Genomic DNA, 26,675 nt, shown 5'->3' with positions numbered 1-26,675 from the left:
AGGGAAGAGAACATTCCTGCAGGATGGCTCTGAGGATTCAGTGAAGCAACATATAAAGCTACTGACACACAACAGACTTTGGCTAACTATTACTTTCTATTCTCCCTATGGCTCCAAAAGTGGCCAGTGATTTCCTTATGGACTTGATCCAACTAGAGGCCTCTCACAATGGGACTCCCACAGCAAGGTACCCACCCCTCATTCAGTTGGTAACCAACGACCTAGAGGAAATGTCAGCAAGGGCTCACTTTGTGCTTGTTCATATTTCGCAAAGCATATTTTACGTGTTCTTCACATCACCTCGAAGGGTTACTACTTCTGTCTGACAACTCAGAACCCAGCTTTCCCTAAGTCACGGGGTCATCAGCAACAGACACAGAATTAAGAGTCCCAGGCCCAGAAAGAAAAACTCATTATTGAGAGGTTGAGGCCCCTACCAAGCTGTGCTGAGCATATTATATGCCTTGTCTTATTTAATCTCACATCCAACGTATGAGTCAGTGACATGAGGAAAATAAGACTCAGGTAGGTTAAGAAACTTGATCAAAAATACCCAGCTAGCAAGTGTAGAATCCAGAATTCAGACTCAGGTTTTGGTGACTCTGGGTGGTCAGACACCACCTCTTTTAAAAAGGTATGTTTGTTTATATAGTTCTCATCTCGAATTACCAAAAAATGGCATGTCACCTGAGACACAGATAGTCCTTTCTGCCATTCCAAAGTTAATTCCATCTACATCTGGGTGGTCTTAATTTTATATTTTAGGGGAAGCAGGGTGAGACTGAACCACTTGTGGCTCTTGAATACCTCCCCACATTCTCCAAATGCACTTCATTTTCTACTGATATGAGAAGCTCCCTCACGCACTCTGAAGCAGCAGCAGGACGAACATGCACAAGAAGCATTTTTCTTTCAACACAGTATCTGCCAATTAGAATTCCTTGGTTGGTTGTCAAACGCCAACCTGGAGAGCCCTTTACTTCCCACAAAAAGGCTTGCAGTGCTCAGTATGATCATCGTTTCTTCGGGACAAAACCGGGGGAGGGTGAGCAAGGTATCAGGGGGCTGGAGTACTGTCGTGAACATCAGCAACGTGAATACGAGGGCTCGCCCGCACTCCGCATCCTTCATGCTACCTGTGGGGTGCTGGAACCTTTAAGTCCACGGTGAGTTGAAGAAGTGACGCTTTTTAAAAAATTCTAAGCTTTTAACATCACAACTTAACGACCAGAACAAAAGCCACATGCGAAAGACTAAAAAATAAAACCTCTATATACAAATAGCAGTCTAAAGATAAACCTTCTGCTGTTTTTAAGATTTAGTCATTTGCAAGGGGAAAAAATATACCTTGTAGTGCTTACAGACACAAATGCTCTTCAAAATTCCCAGCCCCGTAATAAACTGATAAGGGGAAAGTGAAGTAAAATGGAAAAACTCAGTTTTCCACCTGTGTAGAGAAAAAAACAACTGTTCCCTATGTGTGTTTGTTTCTTCCCTGCGAGCCTCCTTTATTATTCACACAAAACATTTCATTTCTGACACTGCTAATCACCAAATGTGTGGGGGGTTTCCCCGAAACAACAAGCAATTTTGACACTATTTACCCAAAGATATCATCAGATCCTACAGGTTAAGGGCTCAGTCCCACAAGACCGCCCCCTCCCACCCAACACACGCAGAGACTGCAGACGCTGTCACAAGCACGGGTTATCCCCTGGACTTCTGACCAACTCACTATAGATTGGAGATTCCAACGGCCTCCTCCTTGGGTTCGACTAACTTGCTAGAGTGGCTCACAGAACTCAGGGAAACATTTCCTTACTGTTTACCAGTTTATTAAAGGATACAGTAGAGGATACAGATGAATGGCCAGATGAAGAGACACACAGGGTGAGGTCTGGGAGGGTGTCAAGCCCAGGAGCTTCCATCCTCGCAGAGCTGGGGCACATCAGCCTCCTGGTTTGGATGTGTTTACCACCAAACCCTGTACTATTGAGATTTTATGGAGGCTTCTTCACATAGGCACGATCAATTATTAACTCTGTTTCCAGCCCCACTCCTCTCTCTGGAGGACGAGGGGTGGGGTGGAAAATTCCAAGCTTCTAATAAATGGTTTGGTCTTCCTGGTGATCAACTCCTACCTAGGAGCCCACACGGAGCCATCTCATTAGAACAAGAGATGCTCCTAGGGCTCTTTCATTTAGGAAATTACCACTGTTTTACAAGTTCTGTGCCAGAGACTGGGGGCAGAGACCAATATATGTTTTGTTTATGATCTCAAAGAGAAATTGAAGACATGGACGTCATAACATAGTTAATACTTTTTAAAAGTCGCTCTACCATTTCAGTCGCTAACTGAATGGAAAGCTAACCCCCAGGATCGCCGCCTTTGTATTGTTGGGTCCCAAGGACCCCTCCGTGGGTTACTGATTCCCACACAATGTTCCAAACCTACTAGCTGTCTTGAATGTTAAACAATCTAATAGAATTCTTCTCTCTAATAAAAAATCCCAGGCTTATGAAAAATGTATTCACACATCCTTCACTTGGTGAGCAATTCTGGCTGTTGTTCTGAGGCTGAGGCACAATCCTTGGGGCTGAGGGACACCTGTGAGTTAACAAATTCAGGATCCCTGGGAAATAACATGTTAGGCTGGCTAAAGGGTAATGGGATGAGCTGCTGGAAAAGTAAAATTAGGGTGGATACGCAGCCTAGTCATTAAGTGCTGAGACTATGGGCCCAAGCATTGGTTCGAATCTGGGTTCTGCCACTCCCCACCTGTGTGATACTGGGCAGATCACCTCACCTCTCTGTGCCTCATCAGCTGTAAAGTGGCGATAAGAGTAGCTACCCCGATAACTGTTCAGCAAATTGGAGGAGGCAATGCATGTAATGGCCTGAGGGCGCTGCCTGGGGCATAGAAAGTGTTCAAGAAATACTGCCTGTTATCGTGACCTTTCCTATGACCTCGGTGGATGAAACGTTTCTCTGCTTTTAAGAATATTTTTAAGATAATAAAATGAAAACATAAAGAAGTCTTGGCATTTTTGGGAAATAACACAATAATATGTACATTTGTTCACTAATGCAATAAATATTTATTGAGCACTGACTATGTGCTAGGTATTGAGGATAAAGTGGTGAACCTTACATAGAAGACTGTCATTCAGTGAGGTATACAAAGAATACATTCAAAGAATCGTGAAAATAGTCACATACTGAGAAAAATACTTCACAGAATCTTTTATAAGTTAATAGTACAAAATATGAAAGGCTTTATATACAAAGATGTTTCACGTGGCTTCATTTATAATGGTAAACTAGGAAATAACTTCAATATTCAATACTAAAGGAAAGGTCCATTCAATAATTATACAACTTAATGAAATATTATGCAGTCATTAAAATGATGGCTTTGAAGTTTATGTAGTTACTGTAAAAGGCATTTTTAATAAAATATTACTTGAAAAAAGCAAGACATGAAATTGTACTTATACTGTAATTATGTGTTTAAAATTTGCATATGAAAGGCTCAAAGGAAATATGCCAATTTGAGTTATAATGGAAAGATAATTATCATTTATGGAGTATTTATTGTGTGCCAGGGTATTTCAAACACTTTACAGTATTTCCTTTAATTCTCAAACTCTTATGGTAGGTGCTATTATTCACGTTTCACTCAGATAGAGGTTAAATTTGTATATAAACTATGAGGGAGGACACTGAGATTTAAACTCGAGTTGGGTTGACTTCAAAGACAGGCTCATTTTACTAACAACAACAATTGATCATTACTGTGTGCCAAATCCTGCCCTAAGCATTTCATGCATATAACTCATTTACTCCTCACAAGTTCTCTATGAAGTAGGTTCTAATATTGTCCTCTTTTTACAGATGAAGAAAGTGAGACTCAGAAAATTAAATGGCTTGCCCAAGGTCACACAGCTGATCAGTACAGGATATTCTGCTGATTTCAAAGAGAACTAAGGCAAAAGAACATAAATGGCTCTACTAGAAATATAATTTAAAACATTCATGTGCACGTAGCAGCTATTCAAAAACATTTTAAATAACTTTTTTAAAATTTTATTTAAATAGTGAGTCTTTTGGGGAGGAGTGCAGCAGTTTTGTTTTGTTTTGTTTTTTTAATTATGAAATATTTCAAACATACCAAGAAGTACAGAAAACAGAAAAGCCAGTAGGCTTTAACAAGCATTAACGTCTTTAAAAGTAGCAAAAGCTATGTCTCTACCAAAGGCCACTGAGAAAATTTTTAATTGTAGCCTTTAAATTCTTCTTAAACTGGATGTCAATATGAAAGGCATAAACTCTCAAAAAGCCATTTTCTTTTACTAAAAAAGTTCAAAGAAAAATGTAAAAACAGTTTAGCTAGAATATAAGGAAGAACCCCAGGCAAGGAATAAGGGGTCAAATCTAGTCAGTAAAAGGGATTCAAAAAAAATTAAAAAGTGACAAAGAAATATCACTCCCAGCAAACCTGGGTTCGTGAGACACAAAGCTTCTTCCTCCTTAACAGGCCGACGTCCCACCCTTACCTCCATCACCTTTCTTCGGCTCTGCTGGTGCCTCAAGTCTTACAAAAAGTGGGCCCAACCTGTCTACAGCCATGCCACTCTGAACAAGCCTGATCCCTTCTGATCTCAGAAACTAAGCAGGGTCGGGCCTGGTTAGTACTTGGATAGGTGACCACCTAGGAAGACCAGGTGTTGTAGGCATAAAAAAAATAAAAAAATAAGGGATTGTAAGCTGACAGAGGTCCTTGCAATCTGTGAGGTCGACCAAGGGTTGTCTCGCCTAAAAAATTAAAAAAAAAAAAAAAAAAAAAAGGGGACACACCAAAAGAGCCTTCTCTTCTACAGCACAGTAAGGACACAGAGTAAGGAATCACGAGACAGCAGGGAAGAATGACCAGGGGGGCAGCTGCACACCTCAGGGAGCTCCAGGAGCATTTAACTAGCATGCTGCAGGACTTAAGCACAGGAATGAGGTTTAACCATTGGATGTACCTTTTAAGAAATGAAATTACCTTTGCAAGTCAAGTTGCTCTAGCCAGAATTCTGTGTTAGCCTCTGATCTGAGATACCAGAATGACATCTTCCTGGCCTTGCTGGTCAAACTGAGAGCCTTAATTTAGTAGCATAAAGGACCTAGCTGTATCCAAGCTCAATCTTACGAAAAAATGGATCCACAAGATTTGTGCCTCAAATGCACTTAGTCCGCACAATCTGCAGATGCAGTCTCTATTTTTCTAGTATTTCAGTGCAGCCTGTGCAAAGCTGTTTCAGTTTTCAATTCTGTGCCTTCCTCAGGTTTATACGAGGTATGTGCAGATTTATGGTGACCACAAATTCCTATTTTCTCATTGTCTTTGAATTTAGCACAACAGAGGGCAAGAACATGATCAGAAAGTAATAGATGGGTTGGAAATTTACCAGAACAGTGGGGAGAATATGGCTCCCAAATCTCCAAAGATACCCAGCGGGGTATGAGAAAAGAGCAATAGGAAAACAGGTATTACAGTTAAGTGTTACAGAGATGAGGGCATTTCCTCTACGTTCTGACAACTGTAGACTTCAAAGTCATATGAATACCCAGTGCTGAGGGAGACAAGTCATGCATTTGTCTTGTCTCCTCACCTAAGCTTCAAGGTGAGGGGTCAAAGAGCACAACGGTTAAGAGCGTTGACCCTGAGGTCAGACCACCTGGAATTCCAGCTCTACCATTTACTAGCTGATGACCGTGTGCAAGTAATTTAACCTCTATGTGCCATCATTTCCTCATCTGTAAAAAGGAAAAGTGGGCAGAACAACAGTCTCTCTCTCAGAGGATTATAGGGACAGCTCAATGTTCACATATCAGTGTGGGGCTCTGCTCGTGGTAAACACTCGGTATAATCGTAGCTACTATTATTATTATATCTGGCTTTCTCCAAAGTTTCCAGGACAGTCTGTGTTTACAGAAGGCACGGATTAAAAATAAGCCAACATATCTATTATTGGCACTAACACTTCGAAGGCACCTACAATATCTACAAATCTTTGTAATATGCAATTTATCTAATTCACACAAATAGGATTTTAAATGAAACTATAACAACCTCACCACATGCTTACCAATCCCTCTTCCTAACAAGTATTTTATAAAGTATATGTCTTATTTTTAAATATTTTATTGCTACCTCTACCCTCGCAAACCTACTTGTTAAATGAATTATCTCTGACACTCTTGGATCTACATATACTTAGCTTAAACTCCTGAATTTTTGTGCAGGCTTAAAGACTATTTGTCAGACAATTTTTTTTTTTTAAATCTTGGTAATTGCACTTTGAGGGTAAAAAGGGAAGGCTGAAAAAAAAAAAAAAGATCATGGCGTCAGAATTGAAAATGACCTCTTAGTCCAACCCCTGATTTTACAAAAAGTGACAGTGATGTTCAGAGCAACTAGTCCAAGCAGCATGACCACTGGAACGTGGCCAAGGCAGGGCCAGAGCCCAGGTTTCCTGATTCCTCGCCCATTCGCTCCTCATTGCACTGTGCTGAGACATGGCATCCGATCACTATTCAGATAATGACACCAACACATCCAGAGCTCAGGAAACCACTTTCTGTCATTTCAAATAAGAACTTAACTTCCCAGGTTTCGACTAGTTTCATAGAAGGCAAAGTCCTAGCATTTCAGCTGGCTGATTTAAGGGATTCCTGAAAGCTTTACCGGTGAGCAGTCTATTACAACCCCAATGAATTCAAATGAGCCACTGGGATTTCGGATTCCTAAGTCTCAGTCAAGGTAAAGGCACTAATTTAAACTCGGTAGAAGGAACAAAATCTGTGTCCCTTACAGAATGTTCGTTTTCATCAAGGTGCTTTCATTGCAAAGGCTACATTTCTCAGGACTAAAACTCTAGAGATAACAACGGGATGAGTTGAGCTGACGGGGAGGGGAATATTTATAAAGAGGACAGCTATAATTATTTAACTGATCTAGAAATAAATTGTTAAAAATCAGAATTCTTAGTAATATTCTCACAGCATCTAATGAATAAATATCAAGTATATCACTCTATTTGAACACTCAAGAATGGGATTAAAGAGTATTATCAACAGAGGTAAATTGAGAGTTGGAACTGGATGGGCAGAACATATTTCATCCGTTCCTTCAAGTAGTTCAAGTAGGGAAAAGAATCTCGAAAGAATTCACAATGCCAAGCGGGAAATAGAAATCTCCAATATCTGGTCAGCAGAATATTCCACTGGTATTCTTATGTTGTACTTGTGACTTTTTTTTTTTTGTTTACTCTTTCAAATGAGCTTTATTTGCTGTTAGCCTCTATCTTGGACTCACTGGGTCTTGAAATGTCCACTCTTTATTAAACTATCATTCACGTGTGTACACCAGACATTTAACTTACAGATAAGGAGCAGCTCAGGGCAACTAGTCCAAGGTAATACAATTAAAATGCTTGGAAGAGGATTGGGGTCAAATAACTAGCTAATGACAGAAGCATTAACTTTCAATGTCTTCGGAGTAGGAATCAGAAGACTGAAGCTAACAATTTTATTTGTTTTTCACAAAAATCCTGCGAGGGTAGAATAATTTGCCATGCTTTCCAAATGACAAATGGAAGTTCTAAGAGGTTAAGTCATTCATTCAAGTCATGTGATAAGAAAACTGAAAATTCCCAGAGTCAGCTTGTGGTAGAAACTATAGATTGGCAGAATTCTTTTGGAAGGAGATTTGGCAAGATGCATCATGAGTCTTAAAAATGGGCTTGAACCTAGGAAGCTACCAGAAATATAGACAAGTACTTATATGCACGGATTTACCACAACATTATTTATAATAGCGAAAAATAGAAACCAACAGTAACAGCTATTATGCCAATGGAATAATGTGAAGGCATCAAAAACCATGTTTTCAAGGAACATGTAATGACACAGAAAAATGTTTACAGTACGTCTATTAATGACAAAGTTGGGCTAAATGAACACAATGATCCCAATTTTGTTTTACCAAAAAAAAAAAAAAATACATATACATATATACACAAATATACACAAACAGAAGGGTTTATACCAAAATGTTAAATATGCACACACTGCGCATTAAATTATAAAATTAAAAAATGATTTTAAAAATTGTTTTTAAAGAAACAACATAAACTTGACCTGTACTGCTGCTATCTAAAATTTTTGTTTGAATCACTATTTAAAAGGCTATTTTCTTTAAAAAATGATACTTACCAGAGAACTTCCTTTTAAAATTTTTAAATACAGTTGACATTCTATATTATATTAGTTTCAGGTGTACAGCATAGTGGTTAGCCATCTATATAACCTATGAAGTAATGCCCCTGATAAGTCTAGTACCTACCTGGCATCATACATAGTTATTACCATATTATTGACTATATTCCCTATGCTGCGTTTTATATCCCCGTGACTATTTTACTTCCTTTTAAAATTTTTAAATACAGTTGACATTCTATATTATATTAGTTTCAGGTGTACAGCATAGTGGTTAGCCATCTATATAACCTATGAAGTAATGCCCCTGATAAGTCTAGTACCTACCTGGCATCATACATAGTTATTACCATATTATTGACTATATTCCCTATGCTGCGTTTTACATCCCCGCGACTATTTTGTAATAGCCAATTTGTACTTCTCAATCCCTTCACCTTTTTATCGAGCCCCGCAACCCCTCCAACCTGGCAACCATCAGTTTGAGAGAACTTCTCTTAATGCTAATAATTACTGAAGTTTTTCTATGTGCCAGACATGTTTCATATACATGCCTCACTTAATCCTTAAAATAATCCTGTGAAGTACGACTACCATCACTCCATTTTAGAGATGAGAAAACTGAGGGTCCAAGATGTGAAGTGTGACACCTGAGACGTGGGAAACCCAGATCATGGACTAAGGGACATGTCTGTACTCATTCCCTATGTTAAACACACAGTTAAAACCTTGTGTTCCATTAAATAATCTTCTAAAGGCAGAACATATTAGGCTCTTAGTTCAGGAGGTGATATTTGGTATATGATTATTAGGATGTCTATAATTTGCTTCAAAACATTTCAGTACACGAAGTATAATATTAAGGTGCATGTACTAGTTCAAGTTCTACACCAGATACGGTCAGTTGACATAACGCAAGATTCACACTTCAGGAGTTGGCTCTGAGCCTTCTAATCAGCAACCTCACTCTGCAGAAGTTTCAGTTACCTTTATCCATGACAACTGACCTGAGGCTCTGATAATTAGCATAAGCCATGTTAAAACTGTGAATTTTCACTGGTGAAATTAGTGGCTTGCTAACTAGCATAATGGATGTTAGAAACAGACTATCAATAATTTAGTTAGTGGGACTTAGCTCAAAATTCTAGAGATATACCCATCATTGCACAATCAAGGTGTAAGACTCTATCTAGCAAGCTCTTCACTCACCAGTTTAGGGATGGTGCCCACAGTTTATGTCTAAATGATCCTGTGGCCAGCCACTGGATCAGAAGATTCGGGCTACCAGATGCTATCTGTAAAACAGCTCAATCTTGCCTTTGGAATACTGTCAGCTCTGCCTTCAGTGAACAAACAGTTCGTGCAATTCATGGTCAGAGTACCCAAAAGGATAGAGGCTCACTCAAACTTACAGAACAGGTACACTATTTTGTGCCTACTTGTAAATAAGTGACTAATAAAACGTCTGCATTTGTTGCAGATCTTTTTTTATAAGCTGCTAGTGAGGTTGTGAGGGTGCAACTGACCCTCATCAACTCTGAATCTGTCATCGGTTCTCAGTAGGAACCCAAAGAACTTAACAGTTGTGCATCAACTTAGCACACCGATCGGCTTAAACAGGCAGTTCTGACATGCCTCCTGCTATTTATGCCCTTGTGTGAATAGACGCACACAGACACACACACACACACACACACACACACACACACACACACACACACACACAGTATCTTCTCTCCTAGGATATTATCTTCCACTATCAAATCAGCACACTCCCTAAGGAAAGCTCAAAATCAGCACACTCCCTAAGGAAGCGGCATGCTCAGATTATGTTAGCCATAGCATGTCTAGGCCAGATCTTCCACAAAGCGATGTTCACATTGTTTGATCTGCCCACAGAGTTTCAGTGACAACTATTTCACGTGCTGCTGCACTCAATCCTTCTCTGCTCAGCCTCCTGATCACAATAAGAATAATGATGAAACTAATAATGGGGTCTTGCCAGGAGGGGGGCTGAAATAACAAATAATTTTATCACACGTTGAAAATGTATTTCACAAACTTAAAAAAAAAAAAAAAACCCTCCGTGTGAGTGCATACTGAGAGCTCTGCACTTGCTCGGCACTCACAGTCGTCCCTAAGTTCTCAGGCAACCTCCGTGTGAGTGCATACTGAGAGCTCTGCACTTGCTTGGCACTCACAGTCTTCCCTAAGTTCTCAGGCAACCGAGCTAAGACAGAACCTTGCGTGTCAAGTTAGCACCATGCTACCCTTTGAGCCTCGCCCATGAGAGTAAAGCGTAGGATTTGCAAGAACCGCACAGGAGTTCACCAGAAAGTCCTTTTGATTCTGGTTTGGAATTTTTCTTTCTTCTTTTTTCTTTTTTTTTTGGGGGGGGGAGGTGGCAACGAATGTTTCGTTTTGATCTAGAGAGATAGAGGCCAAAACTCCAAAAGATAGTTATACTCAACTCGGTGTAAAAGCACGCTTTCTCAATGGGGACAATGTTGAAACAAGGTGACAATTTGTTCTCAGTAGTGAAAAATATCTTTCTGTATAAGGCAAAGACATAATATAGTATACGAAGAGATAATCAGTATATTTGTGGTATTAAAATTTTATGGGCAGGGGGTAGAAATTGGGGGAAGAAAATGTCTAAAAAGGCTCCTTGTGGAGGGGAAGGGGTGACAATGGGAAAAAGGTTGAGCAACGCCAGCCGGAGAAATGCCTTCCCCAACCTGGGAGCACCTGCACAGTCACGCCGGCCCCGGCGAATATCTTCATCTCTGTTTCCTTCTCTGAGGGTCCCTCAGGGTGGAGGTGACTCAGGCCTAGGTTCCTCCCTGCTCTGTTTCATAGTTATTGGCCATTCCCCTGAGCTGCAGAAATGTGTATGAAGCCTTTCATCTGTCCCAGATTGCCACTGATCTCTGTTTTCCTTCAGATCTTTCTCTCTGTTTCTTTGATCTGTTGTTTGAAATGTGCTTGCTTACCTCAAGGCATGTTAAAATACACATTTGGCATCATGCTACTTGTCAGTGGTGGCACTTTTTCAACACTTCCAACCCATCTTCCCTTGGCTGTCTTAGGTCAAAACTGTCCAGCAGAGCATGATATCAGGACAAAGGGACAGAGATTATGGCAGAGTCGAAAGACAAGTTAGTGACTCTCAGACTAAAGATAGCACTGTATGCTGTGCTCAGTAGTGTCACTGGCCAAGAATGTAGTATACACAGCACTTGCTCTCCTGTATGGACTTGAGAAAAATACACAGTAATGGTACACGCCATTACTGTCATGGATGAAGATAGTTAGCTACCTCAAAATAACAAACTTTTAGGAAGTTCCTCAAAAATTAAACATAGAATTACTGTATAATCCAGCAAAACAACTGAAAACAGAGACGTAAACAGATATTATACACCGATGTTCACAGCAGCACTATTCAAAATCACCAAAAGGTAGAAGAAACCCAAGTGTCCATCGATGAATTAATGGATAAACAAAATGTGGTCTACATACACACAATACAATATTATTCAGACTTAAAAATAAAGGAAATTCTGTCACAGGCTACAACATGGATGAACCTTGGAAGCATGATGCTAAGTGAAATAAGCCAGTCACGGAAGGACAAATATTGTTTTGATGCCACTTATATGAAGTACCTGGAATAGTCAAACCCATAGAGACAAAAAACAGAATGGTGGTTGCCAGGATCTGGGAGGAGAAAGAAACAGGGACTTGTTATTTAACGGCTTTGGAGTTTCTATTCAGGAAGATGAAGAAGTTATGAAGACATGGTGGTGATGGTTGCAAGACACTGAATATGCACAACGGCACTGAACTGTACATGTGGAAATGGTTAAAATGGTAAATCTCATGTATATTTTTCCACAATAAAAAGTTTTAATAAGCTTTCTAATACTTTTAATAGATATTTGCAAAATAAATAGCAAAACAACAAATCCATAGTCCATGGGAAAGCAGAAAGGATATGTCGTTATAGTAAAAACAGCAGAAATGCCAGCTAACCACACCCCAACCCTGTATGGCATTATGGCGGTGAGGCCAGCTGGGGTCTGGATAAGAACAGAGGCTGGGACTGTGAACCAAAGGCAGGACATGCTGCAAACACTCAAAGATCCTTTCAAGTGACACCAGCACGGCGCCTCATTCCTCTGGCCCATTCCAGGCTCTTCCACTGTAACCAAATTCCTTGCTTCCACATTCCCCCGCCCTTACTGTACATACCACATCTCCTCGCTCTGGCTCTACACACATCTCACCCCACACAAACGGTCTGAGCGCAGAACCCATGCATGCAGCAGTGTGGTGCAGGGCTCAAGAGCACACTCCAGAGTCAAGCAAGTTTGGGTTCAAATCCCAGGTCCGTTACTCACTAATTCTGTGTCCTTGATGAAACAGCTTTGCCATTTGGGACCTCAATTTTCCTAGGCATAAAATGCACAAAACAGTTCCTGTCTTGCAGAGTTGTTTAGATAAGTAGATAAAGTAAGAAAATGCATGCCAAGCACAGGGCTTGGCATCTAGGAAGCTCTTGTGAGCACCAGTTGTTTTCTAATATCCCTGTCAGCACTGACCACAGTGCTGAGCACTAAACACCAAGTGGGGCTCACCAGACTTTCAGCATCCGTAGATGCTTATTCTTGGCCTGTCAGGCTTTCTACCCTGAGCTACATGCCTGGGAGTTAAGCTGTATAAGGTACAGTCTCTACTCCTGTGAATTCTGTCTTATTCCTACTTGTGTCTCCAGCAGCCCACTCAATGCCTGGCTCGTAGGTGACACCCAAAGTGTTAGAGGAACTGAACTTCTAAGTTTAAAATCTAGTGTGTGTTCATATGAGTTTGAGGGCTTAAAAAACAAACCTGTAACTATGAACACAAAGTATGAAAAATAAGCATGTGAGTAGGATTTTTTTAAAATTCTTGAATACAAAGAGAACACCTTATGTATATTTGACCTGCGTTCTTCAACATGGCTTTCACCTCTAACTGTGGGAATGCGTTAAAATTGCCATTTTGTGGATGAACAACTTAAGATCAGAGGAGTGGAGTGACTTGTGCTAGATCACAAAGATAATAGGCTTTAGTGGGCTGTAAGTTCAGAAGTGCTTCTACTTCAAGGACCTATTTGTTGACTTGAGTACGAAGAGGAAAATCCCATTCTCTTGCCCACATATTTGCATTCCAAGAGGAATGTGGGGTCCAAGTGACGTATGAAAGTTAACATTTGTGTCAGAAAGGCCTGTGAATTGCAAGTCACCTCTGAGTGGTGAAGGAAGAAGAAAAAGGCAATGAACAAGCCCCCCAGAGGCGCAGAAACACAAGTGACCTTGGCTTGGGGGTCCATATCTGGAACCAGCTGGTTATTTACAAACACAGAGATATAAACTTTGTAAGGACCTAGAGTTGCTGTTTATGGAGAAAAAAAAAAAATGGATATCAGATCCTACCTTTACCACCACTAAACAGCTTCAAGGATAAAGTCCTAAAGTGAAAGTTAAGTCATCTAAAACACTCTCATTCTGACTTCCACAGAAGCCATTTATGCAGGCTCATCTGTGAAGGTTTTATCAGGAAATCAGACCGATACTGGAAAACATCACCATTTGGATAAAAAGTAAAAGACGCAATCATGACTGGCTCCTAAAATTGAAAAGCTAACTAATTAAACTAAGCCTCTTTAAAAAAATGTTGGAAAAGGCAAAAGCTAACAGAAAAGATATATTCTTACTTATGAGTACAATAAATGAGAATAAAGAGGAATCACTTGGGTTCTGTACTTTAAAATTTTTAAGTCACTTGATGATTTCCAGATAGTATTCATCAGAAACCAACTGTGGACCTCCCTGAGCATTCTAATTCCTTTCTACTCACCTCTACATAAATGTGCAGGGCACTGTCCAAGGTACTAAGCAATGGGGGAAATTGGGATTAAGATTAGTAAAATCCCCTCTTTTCTTTCAAGAGCATAGAATCTGGCCATGCCAAAAACCTCTGGGTTTAACTACAGGTATTCCCTACTCTTCAAAAGTTCGCATTATGCCCCTCCCAGTAAGGTGGCACAGGGTAAGATTTATTAATAAAAGATGGGATTTGAGTCCAGACTGCACCCTTTGCTAGACCTGCGATCTTGAGTAGATCCATTTAGCCCACACTTAACACAGTGCCTAACACAAAGCAGGCACTCAATATATACCTGTGAAAGGAAGAAAGGTGTGCAAGCATCCACCCACGAATTAGCTGTACTTATCTCTGCAAGATACTTCTTATCAATGAAATGAGAATAATAATGTCTACTTTACACATCTCACAGGCTCAGAATGTACACAACCACTGTATGGTTAAAACTCATTAATAGGTTCGGATTGACGGACAGGTCAAATACAGACACACTTGGACTAATCAAACAATATTTATTTATCTAAAGCAAGGGTTGGCAAACTATAGCCCACAGGCAATTGAGATCATTATCTATGTTTGTATGGTCCATGAGATAAGAATGGTTTTTACAAATAAACATTTATAACCAATTTGACGGGAAAACTAACTTTTTATGCCAATTCAGCTAAATGTTATCTCACCCTACCAAAAAATGAATTCCATTCTTCTAAGTATTAGATTCTTAGTAGACTTGTGTTACAAAAAATTTTATACCCAATTACTATTATTATATTTTTAATTTTGTCAATTAAAAAACTGCAAATTTCCCTCTTGTTATTAAGTAGCTACATAATATCTCAATTTTGCTTCTTGGCCCACAAAGTCTAACATATTAACTATCTGGCTCTTTACAGAAAAAGTCTGCCATTCCTGATCTAAATAATGTACAAGAAGTCAAGGATATAACAACAAAAATATTTTCCTCATTAACCCTATCTTTTTTAGAGTACAATTCTGAAGAACATGAGGGGTTTTTGTTTGTCTGTTTGTTTGTTTGTTTTAATGAATGTATATTTTGCAATATAGCAGAAAAACCCACAATAGTGTGTGAGTGAGTGAAGGTCAGACCTTCCAGAAGCTCAACTGCCTGCTTCTAGCCCAGGTTTAAACAGGCTGGGCCAGTCTGGGTATGCGCTCATCTGGGCCAGGAACACATCATTCATCCTGACAGTATTATCTGTGGAGTACAGTACAACACCAAATACTCATTCGTCACCCTCAGCCTTCCAACTAAGGCATCATGGTCCAGGTTCGATCTTTTTTTTTTAATAATTTTTTTTTCATTTTTCCATCATAGTTGGCATATAATACTATATCGGTTGCAGGTGTACAACATAGTGATTAGACACTTTAATAACTTATGAAGTGATCACCCCAATAAATCTAGTATCCATCTGACACCATACATAGTTATGTCATTCTTGAACCTAGATCTGCAAAATGAAAACAAAGGTCCAGAAAACCTCTAGGGTCATAACAGCAGTTCCTTAGACCAGCCATTAAGCCTATCCCACAAAACAAAACTAGGTAACATAGACATAAGTCCTGAGTAAATACTGGGAATAAGTGATTATGCTCATAATCACAATTAACAAAAACAGCAATAATAATGATAAAATAAAATATTACAGATAAAATAAATAATTAAATAATTAAAATCCATTCAGAACACTTGCAATAGGCATATAAAGATGCATAAGGAATGGACTTTGCCCTAGATGAGAAATTAGGACATAGCAATCTCATGTGTATATCATAGTAAAGAAACTAAACACAGAATAGCTCTACTGAAAACAAGGTACACACAGGATCTTAGAACTCCAAAGTGGCCTCCGAATTACCTTCCTGGAAGCCTAAGCTCCCACAAGTACAGAGTTTGAAAACCACAATAATGGACAACCAGGAGCTCCAGATTTCTGTGTCTTCCTCATCCATAATATCGGGACAACCATAATAGCTATCTCAAAGGTTTCTGAGCATTAAATGAGATAATAAGTAAAAATTCTTTTTATGGTGAGTAGCACATAGTAAGCACCCAATAAATATTAGCTATTATTATCTTTTTTGTTAAACAGTTGTCATCATATTGTATATATTGTAAATATAATATTCATTTGTATTATTTCTCTTAATTAGACTATCACTATTCTCCATATTATCACATACTCTTTATTGGTATACTTTTAATTTAATGGGCTACAAAAGACACTTTAGTTTTGGATTTTTATAATAATAAGGGTAATTACTTCTGCATATATTTATTTACTTACTAACTGTATTTTTTTCTTATGTCTGTTCATGAGTCTTATTCAAGAACCCAATGGGAATATCCATGGTTCCTTAAAATTAATGTTGGTTCCAAGTGGAAACAAGCTTACCTTCTGGGCTCCCTGTCTTAAGAATGTGCTGGCAAAAGTTTCCAAAATACAGTTGAGAAAGCCAGCCCCTGTGATTGAAATCCTGCCTCTTTGAATGAATTCTGTCCTGCAAACAAACAAACAAACAAACAAACAAAATCTTTGATGTTATTTCATATTTGGATATTAAAGCTACACGGCTTCCCAACAGGATAATTATCACTTATAATCAACACAAAATAATATCCATAGTAATTCAATAATTGCCTGTCACAACAAAAGGCTTTGCTGAAAAGACACAGTTTATATAAGAATGGTCTTATTCAAACTAAAGAATATTTGTTTCCAGTTGCTAAGAGAGTAAATTTTAAAAGTTCTCATCACAAAAAAATTGAACTATTTTAGGTGATGGATATGTTAGGTTGTTGTAATCATTTTGCAATATACACATATATCAAATCACTATGTTGTACAACTTTAACTTACACAATATTATATGTCAATTATATCTCAATAAAACTAGGAAGAAGAGAAAACATATGAGTGCATTATTCTAACAACTGTAGAACACAGGATTTCTAGTCATACCTAATAAATAATTCTGTGATAGGAAAGTAAATGATCTTTAAAAATTGCTCTATTTGACCCACAATGAACAACTTTAACTAATTCTATCATGCTGCAAAATGGCTTTTTAAAATTGAGTCTGAGACAATTATCAGTTGTATAACCTTGAGTAAATTACTTAGATTCTCTTAACTCAGTTTCCTGACAAGTAAATTGGGAATAATCATTATCTTCCTTTTACGACTATTGAGAATGAGTTAATACACTTAACAGTAACATGAACAGTTCCTGACATACAATGATCATTCATTAAATGTTAGCCCATTACTAAAGAGAGACAAACAGAGACAGGAAAGCCAGAAGCCTGGCATGACTTCTTTCATCCTTGATTGGAAATGGAAGTGAGACATTTGATAAGCCACTACCATATTTAAAGTTCTACCAATATTAATTTTCTCCAATTTATAAAACAGAGATTTGTATAACACTTGAGAGTAACTTAACAACAAGATATGGACCAATCTGCCTATATGAGAATTCCATAAACCAGTTAAGAGGTTGCAGAACCCCAGGTGAGTGTAAAGCCAAGCAGAGCTACATCGAAGTGAATAAAAAACGTGGTTGCATTTACCTGCCATAGCCCCCATCCACCCAGCACAGCAAAGCACAATCAGGAGGAAACTCCCAACTACTAGCTTCACCATTGGGAGGAAAAGAATAGTGAAATGGATGTCCAACATTCTCGCTTTACAGGGGTACTGCCCAAGGAACTGGTTTCTATCTCACCTGCCTCAGAATGTTGAGGAGAATGGCAGTATACTTTGGATGCCTGGGGGCTGCTTAGAACAAAAGCAAGCATAATGGCTTATTAAAGCACCAGAGAGTTTGTAGCAATGTTGATAGACATCAGGGAGAGCAAAAGATTATGATTCTTGAGAATAAGGATAGACATCCTTAACTGGAAAATTACACACATATGCCCAAAGAATACTCCTCAGAAAAGGTTTGAGGCCCCCCAGAAAAACTCTATACAGACTGATTAGTGAAGGTCATCCCCTGCAGAAAGCAAGTCCATAAAGGCTGGAAAAGGTGGCTGTCTTTTCAAATGCCCAAGTCTCTCAAAAATAAAAAAGAAAGAAAGAAAAAGAAAAAAAAAACCTACAAAATATACAAGAAACAAGGAAACATGGCCCAATCAAAATAACAAAATAAATCTATAGAAACCAACCCTGAAGAAATGGAGATCTATGAATTACCTGAAAAAGAATTCAAAATAACCATTTTAAGGCTCAGTAAGGTAAAAAGAGAATACAAATAAATTTAGAAAGAGTAAAGGGCTTATGGGACATCACCAAAGAGAGCAATGTACACATGATGGGCTCCCAGAAGAAGAGAAAAAAGGGCAGAGAGCCTACCTGAAGAAAAAATAGCTGAAAACTTCATAAATTTGAGGAAGGAAATGGATGTCTAAATTCAAGAAGCTCACTGAACTTGATAAAAAGTCAACATTGAGAGAGCATCCATAAGATTTTCAGTGGATTTCTCAGAAAAAAATAAATAAGAAAATAAATAAATAAATAAAAACTGGTAGGGCCAGAATGAATTGGGATGATATATTCAAAGAGCTGGAGAGAGAAAAAACTGCAAACCAAGAAGACTATATCTAGAAAAGCTATCCCTCAGGAATGAAGAAATTAAGCCTTTCCCTAATAAACAAAAGCTGAGAGAGTTTACCACTAGATAGGTATATGGATTACACTTAACTCTGCCTTGTTCACTTATTTGTTCGACACACATTGACTGGGAGGTTACTATATGCTAAACACCATAATGGGTGTTTGAGGCCTACAGTGAAGGAGACCATCTCTGTCCTCTAGGATCTCAATGACTAGTGGGAAAGACAAATAGACAAGTAGGTGAGTGTCCCATCAGCAAATGGAGGCAAAGCATTCCATCGCAGGAAAACCACAAGGACTCAGGCAAGGCATGAAGGAACAGGCCTGAGGAGTTGCGAGTTTTCTGAAATGCTCAATACTTAACATGGGGCTGGATAAATTCTTATCATGGGAATGACCAGAGCATAAGGTGGACATGGGAGACGTTAGGAGAAGAGGCTAGAAGAACTAATGGAGATCAGGTTGCAAATGGCCTTCTCAGGTTGAGGAGTTTAGACTTTATCCTGGAGGCAACAAGGACTTATCTTCTGAGGGGCAGGTACAGATTAACAATGACAGGCACCACTGCTCATTGCCACCACTCACTGCTTCAGACAATCTCCTGTCCCCCATTTTCAGCAAAGTGCCTACACTCAATGAGTTCAGTGAGCATTTGTTAAATGAATGAATGAATTTAAAACAATCAAAATGATATTCCAAAGAAAATATTTCTTCTACCTTCTTAGATCTCTTGAGATAAGAGCCAAGCTTCCTCTATGTGTATTAGAGTGTGTGTGTGTGTGTGTGTGTGTGTGTGTGTGTGTGTATGAGCATGACGCTGACACTAAGAAAAATATTCTGAGAAAATTGTGGATCCAAAAAGCTGTGATTTTTGATAAAAATAATGATCATAACCTCTTAATTAGACTTTCTCTCGAATCCTGTATCAGGATTCTTTACATTTAGTTCACACACACAGAAAAACGAAGCCTTCGAAACACTTCTCTCTGCCCCCCACTACACACAGAGTTATCCTAGCCAATCTGACCTAAAGAGCCTAGGCAAATAGTCTAGGCAAAGCAGCTTCCACCTCTTAGATTTAAGCCTATTTAAAACGATTTGCTTATGCAAAACTATATCCTAGTGACACTAATCTTTCCTGTCTTTGTTCCAGATTAGTCAGAGTAGAATTTAACAGTGATTTTAATATTCAAAAATGAATAGTTGAGCAGTCTCTCACTCTTGGGAGAGATGCACTCTTCAGTCCTCAAGGCAAGTGTAGGTGAGGGAATAATAAGTCCTTCTTACATCATATTCTAACCAATATTTCTTTCTACAACCTTTGGGAGAAATAAGTACTCAGAAAAGCATTCTCAGGGTTGGTCCACTTATCGGAGAATAACAGGACAGTAAAGCAGGGTCACGCCCTTGCTATCAACGAGATGAGAGTTTATCCTATTATATTTTAAGACTGTCAGAGAAAAAAATGTTGCACTTTCCCTAAATAAATCATTGACAAAGCACATCATATATTTTCTGCTTACCACACATAGCTAACCCAAATTCTTCATGCTAGATAAGCTTCCTTGTATGTTCCTGTGCAAAACACAGCAGGTTACACAGCAACATGCAGTTTAATTTCAGCTTTTAAAAAAAAAAAAAGAGAGGAGATGATGAAAGAAAGACAAGATGAATAGATGGGTGGGTAGCTGGATGGATAAACAAATGCACAGAGTTGAAAATATTAACAGCAGCATCTCTGGGCATTAGAATTATAGGTGTTATTTATTTACTTTGTTGTTTTTACAAATTTTTTACAATAAATATGTAATACTTGGCAATCACCAAAAAATATTAATAAGGCCCTGAAGATAATTTTTACATAAATAAGTTATTCCTTAAAAGGCTCTGTGCTACCAAGAACCACTTTCAGCAAAGGTACATGCTAACTTCTACTTACCCTTCACCTAGTCTCATTAAATCACCTCTTAGCTCTCCTTTTCCCACACTGTGTAACCTCAGTTCTTTGTGCCTTTTGTCCTAAGACTTTCTCCCACGCCCGAGCTTGAAATGTTCCATGTTTCACTCAAGAGACATAAAGATGATTCAAGTTTTCCCACACCTGTCTTTCAGCTCTGTTAAACCGAAAGGAAAGACCGCATCACATTTATGATGTTATATCCTCTGGGTCACTTCTACCTTCAAAAAACTGTACAATAACAGTGTGTATCATGTGTCAGACAATGTATTATCTTCCAAGGTTGTTATTCTTAAATTTTTTTTCTTTTTTACTGAGAAAACTATGGCAAAGAGACGTTAAATCACTTGTCCAAGGTCGTATAACTTGATGTCATGTAGATTCATTATCTACCATCTCAAAACTCTAGTCCTGCCCCTTCTTCAGTTTATGACACAACTATCTTCCTAGTCTATGAGATGAGGAATCTCAGCAACATATTATGTGGTTCCCTTTCCAATCTATCCAAACATTAACTCAGTCTCCAGATTATATTTATTTTATTTCTAATATCCATCAACAGTCAGTGTCATTCTCTGCCTTGCTACTGTTACTACCTAGGTTTAGCACAGCATTTTCTTTCTCCAGAACCACTGCAGATGCCTCCCAATAGGGTCCTTGTCTCCAGCATGGATGCCCCATGATCCACACTGCCTCAGCTTCCTAAGCAGACATTGATCTTGTCACTGGCTGTTTACTTAGGCACAGAAAATAAAGCCCACATGCTCAGTTAAGACGCATCGAAACTGTTGCACGTAGCTATTGTTTGTTCATTTTCATTGCTGCATAGTGTTCTACTGTGTGAAAACACTCCAAATTGCTTATCCACCCTCCTGAAGACAGACATTTGGAACAGACCCAGTTCAGGGCTATTATCAACAGTGCTATAATGAAAGTATTTATAATACACCCAGGTACATATGTGCATGAATATCTCTAGAATATCTAGCAATCATATACCTGGGCCATAGGACTGGCACAATTTCAACTTCAACAGATAATGCCAAATGATTTTCTGAATGGTTACAGCTGCATTTTTAATTCATTGCATCAATTCCAATAGCAATGACTAGCACGTGGTAGGAAATCAATAACGCATCAAGAATGAAAAGATAGAGAGAAGGAGAGAGGGTAGTGAAGAGGAAGGGAAAAAGCAAAAGAAGGGAAGAAAATTATAGTACATCCCAATATTTTTGTCAGGGAACCATACGTAAGTCTAGGGAGTTCCACAGCTCAAGCCAGTAGGGGGCAGCCTTTACCTGGCTGAGATATGAGCCACCACAGTGTCTGGAAAGCAACTTAAAAAGAGAAAGCTCATTCACACACGCAGTGCCTGTATCTGAGTCACATCTATTGCTCTGTCTACAGGTGGACATAATTCAACATAGGACACGATGAAATCATGACAGAGAAAGCACAACTCAAATTTTAGAATACTTTTGTGAAAGTGAATGGCAGTTGATATCATCAATCCCCTACTTTGGGGTCATTTAAAATTTTGGTTTCTTCTGGGTTGGGGAAAATTTTTAAAGTTCAGAGAAAATATGGATCAGGAATTAATCCCCAACATATGCAGCCACCAGCTCTGAATCCTCAAAACAGCAGTTGCTGGGAAAGCAAAAGCTCTCAACAAGGTCCTGTCCTTGAATTATTGACTGGGTAGGTATGGCAAATCTTGCCTGATGGCTTGCATGATGAGAATTTAATCAAAGTGTCTTTGAGGGGGGAAAAAAGGTCTCAGTGATACTCTTATTGCGATGACATCTCAGTTATAATCACAATGTTTTCGACATTCTCCTGTAACCACACAGAGGGATGTCCCAAAGGAAAGGCAGGGTCTGCCAGTGAGGCTGTCTGCTCACTCCCTGCCCAACACCCTGGGTCTGCCACTGCTGTGGAGACTGCCCGGCTCGGAGGTATGCTCCACCAGCCAGAGCAGGGAGTATCTCCCACCCTGCCCTACCAAACCAATGTATATTATTGTGCTTCCTCAGAGAACCATTTCAATGTACAGAGTTTTCAATAAGTGCTATGCAGTTTTCAGCCTTCACATGCACACGCACATGCACACACGCACGACATGGATTAAGGTGTGGTTCCAGGAGTCAGACTCCTTGGATCCCATCTCATTTCTAACACAGAATGAAGACCTGTCCACATGCCCAAGTTCATGAAGTTCTGTGAAGCTGTCTCCTCTGTAAAATGGGGTTAACACCTATTTCACAGGTTGCTTCAAGAGTGGATAAAGTAAGATGTGTAAAGCACTCAAGGTATATGGGTAAGAACTCAATAAATGTTAGCTAATGATATTAACACCAGTTAGAATGGCAGTAGGAATAGAGAAGGCAGAGGGTCAAGTCTTAGTGAGTAAAGAAAGTGACAATGTGATCTGTAAATGACAGCAATAAGGAGGAGGTGGAAGAGCTTGATGGAGTGGGGTTTTAAAGAACTTGGGAGTGGCCATAAAGAACATCTCTTGAGAGGATGATGTCTCAATTCACTCTGGAGAAAGAGCCTTTTTAAAGAGCTGCTATTTGCGAGGCTTACATTAGATATAAATGGAGTCCGGAAATCCATTTTTTATTGTTAAGAGCAGTTTAATGTCTTTTGAGGTCCCTGTTCTTTCTGGATGTCACTAGATTAAATTTTACGACTTAATTTCGGGATTCTTGGAAGGGATTTTATGCCTTGTTTGCATTGCCTTACAATTCCATGAGTGCCCAAGGGTTGTATAGAAGTACATATTATTCTTTGGGGAAATAATCTGTACCAAAGAGATTCGGAATTCTCTTTATCAAGGAATCTAAAGTCCAACGAAATAATAGCAAAAAAGAGATCATTACGAGTATATGCACTTGCATTTTTTTGCTTATATTGATATGTTGATTATAAGTAAAATGTGCAAACATCCTGAAAAATATACTAACACCAATAATAATAATGCTATCTCCTACCACGACCATTCTTTTTTATGTTTATGGAAAGAGAAGAACAATGTCTGAGAAGTTAAATGCTCGAGGTACAAATCCAGCTCCAGTAGTCAACTCTAAAACTTTTATGCCTCATTAACTTCTTGGTGGCACTCGATCACTATAAACCACTTATCAATGAGTCCATCTCTCCCCACTCTGGCATTCAAAGCCCTTGAACTCCAGAACCCTCTTATCTCTCCAGCCTTCTCTCCCACCCTGCTACCACATCTCTCTCTGTCTCTGTCTCTGTCTCAGTCTCTGTCTCTCTTTCTCACACACACACACACACACACACACACACTGCAGAGTCACCGTCTGAGACCAAGCACCCTGCCAGCCTCTCTAACCTCCACTACTAGGGCACTCTACCTCAGAGCTACTTTGAACCCATCTCAGGTTGTTGCCTAAATTATTAACAATGAACAACAGCAGGAAATGCTGTAACACTAGGGAATAATCAAATGGTGGAATCTCAGGAGCCCATTGGCCTAATGTGGATATTCATCATAGGGCAGGGTGGCTCAGTCTCTTAAAACAGCAGACTCCAATCTTTGTGGCACCTGGGACCTGTGCTCCCATGAGAATCTAATGCCTGATGATCTGAGGTGGAGCTGAGGCGGTGATGCTAGTGCTGGGGAGCAGCTGCAAATAGAGATGAAGCTTCACGAGCTTGCTTGCCCATCACTCACCTACTGCTATGCAGCCTGGTTCCTAACAGGCAGCGGACCAGTATCGGTCCACAGCCCAGGGGTTGGAGACACCTCTCTTAAAACATAGCATTTAAGAATCGATAATCAATAATAACAGATAATACTTTTTAATAGCCTACTATAGTAAAGCACCGTATTAAGTCCTTTATACATATGCATTAGTTAATTCTCACAATAATCTTATGAGGTTGAAAAAAAATCTTATAGATGAAAAAACAGGTTCAAAGAGATAAATTTGTTAAGATCACACAAAATAAGTGGCAAGGCCACTATCTGAATCCACACAGTTAACCTCTGATCTCACATCCCTTACGCAGTCCTACCACCTAAAAAAGGGCCCATTCAACGCAAGTTTGCTGGTATGAGGCTTCAAAATACACAGCAGTTTGTGAACTGGTCCAATAGGAGGTTTGTCTTGGGATACTGAGCCCACCAGTGCATGCATGCTATTCAGGGCTGTCTTCAAGGATGTGTGGTCTATGTGGTCACACAAGACTCAGATATCAGGAAGGGCTACACACTTAGTTGAATGCTCTGCTGTCACTGTTTCGAAATTCTTAATTTTTGAACAAGGGAATGTGCATTTTCATTTTGCACTGGGCCCTGCAAATTATGTAGCTGTTCCTGATCCATGCACTACTACTACCAGCTGCCATGCCGTGGGGAGTTTTCTGAGATGCTTCAGAAGGCATGTTTCAACTTAGCAAACTCTTGGACCTATAACATCTACCTCTAACGATGTGTCCTAAGCAAATAATATTAGATGAGGGCTTAGACAAGCCTATAAAGATATTCACCATGTCACTACTTATAAGAGCAAATAATGGGAAATAATGCAAATGCCCCAAAATCAGGACATTAATAAAACAAAGTAGAACAATTTTATCCAGTGAATACATCAGATCAGCCATAAAAATCATTTTTAAAAATGACATAATAAATAAGGAAAGACAGTCCAAAATGTAATGATAAATTAATGTAAAGGTCTGAATACCATGTACAGTATGATTCCATGTTTCTAAAAATGATTTTTCTACAGAATGAGTAAATAAACTACAGCAACTGCAGTATGCTCCTGCAATGGAATACTACACAGCAACAGGAAAAGAACAAACTACTGATACACACAAGATGATGCTCATAGACATGATGCTGAGTAGAAGAAAACTGAAAGAATAGAGAGCATATTGTGTGATTCCATTCCGTGTGAAGATCCACCACAGGCAGAACGCATCTAGGAGGATGGAGGTCAGAATATTGGTTTCTACTGGGGTCACTGACTAGAATGAGCATGCATCTGAGGCGGGGTATGAATATATTCTGTTTTTTCTTATATGTATTTGTGACTGTTCTACAATGAACATGGAATTCTTGTGAAAAAAAAAAAAGAAACATTATTTTTAAATATAATAAATATTTGGAGCAAGACTCGTCCAAACTAAAAAAAACAAACCAACACAAGAACGAACGAACAAACAAACAAAAGATTCGTCCAAACTAGATCTATGTGAGGGCCAGAAGGTTTTCCTATCTTTGGTCCAGAGGCTTTTGAGTCATCCCAGAGAAGAGGGGAGAATCAAACAGAACAAGATAGGAATTACCACCTTAGTTCCTCTCAACGATACAACCCTCTTGAGGTCAGATGCATATTAAATGGAGCAGCCTCCACCTCCAGCACAGAAAATGTCTCAAAATGTAGCTGTAAATGCAAACAAGGAAACCAAACTCAGCTTGTCAATTTTATTTTCATCTCTTTGCTTAGCTACTAATATTAGTCTCTACTGGAAAGATGGCAATCGAGCTCCCAGGTGTCGATTCGCCATCTGATGGAGGAGGCGGATTCTTAGACTAGGTATGCTGCCATCAGGCTCCTGTCTATCGACTCAAAACTTTGAAGTTGTTCTGCATGATATCCATGCCTGACTGATAAAATATTATAATTTTTAATACCCAAACTTTTTATTTCCTACAGATGCGAGAAGCTAAAAAAAGAAAAAAAGAAAATTAAACCAGCATCTGCTTCATTAGAGCAGAGAATGCAACACAATTTTGACATTAATCTGACTTAAGTTTTCTTTCTTCATCCCTTACTTCCACTGATAATTCTTCTCTCGCATAAATTCAAGAGGGAATTCATGTGAATTTTGTTAAACTTTACAGCAGG

The 26,675-nt window shown here is 39.0% G+C and overlaps 1 protein-coding gene and 1 pseudogene across 1 annotated transcript in view; one reads left to right on the top strand and one right to left on the bottom strand.

Moving 5' to 3' along the window:
- The window catches only part of PRELID2 (PRELI domain containing 2), a 62,408-nt gene that overhangs the window by 13,837 nt on the left and 21,896 nt on the right, over positions 1-26,675 (bottom strand). The window contains exon 5 of the mRNA XM_006922971.3: positions 16,612-16,717. Within this exon, the coding sequence (XP_006923033.1) occupies positions 16,612-16,717 (106 nt within the window). The remainder of the gene's footprint in view (positions 1-16,611; positions 16,718-26,675) is intronic.
- Positions 4,619-4,737, top strand: LOC112472070 (annotated as a pseudogene).

Source organism: Pteropus alecto, unplaced genomic scaffold (genome assembly GCF_000325575.1).
Source record: "Pteropus alecto unplaced genomic scaffold, ASM32557v1 scaffold78, whole genome shotgun sequence".
Taxonomy (NCBI): Eukaryota; Metazoa; Chordata; class Mammalia; order Chiroptera; family Pteropodidae; genus Pteropus; species Pteropus alecto.
Note: the sequence above shows the minus strand (reverse complement) of the source record. Positions and strands in the feature narration are given on the sequence as shown.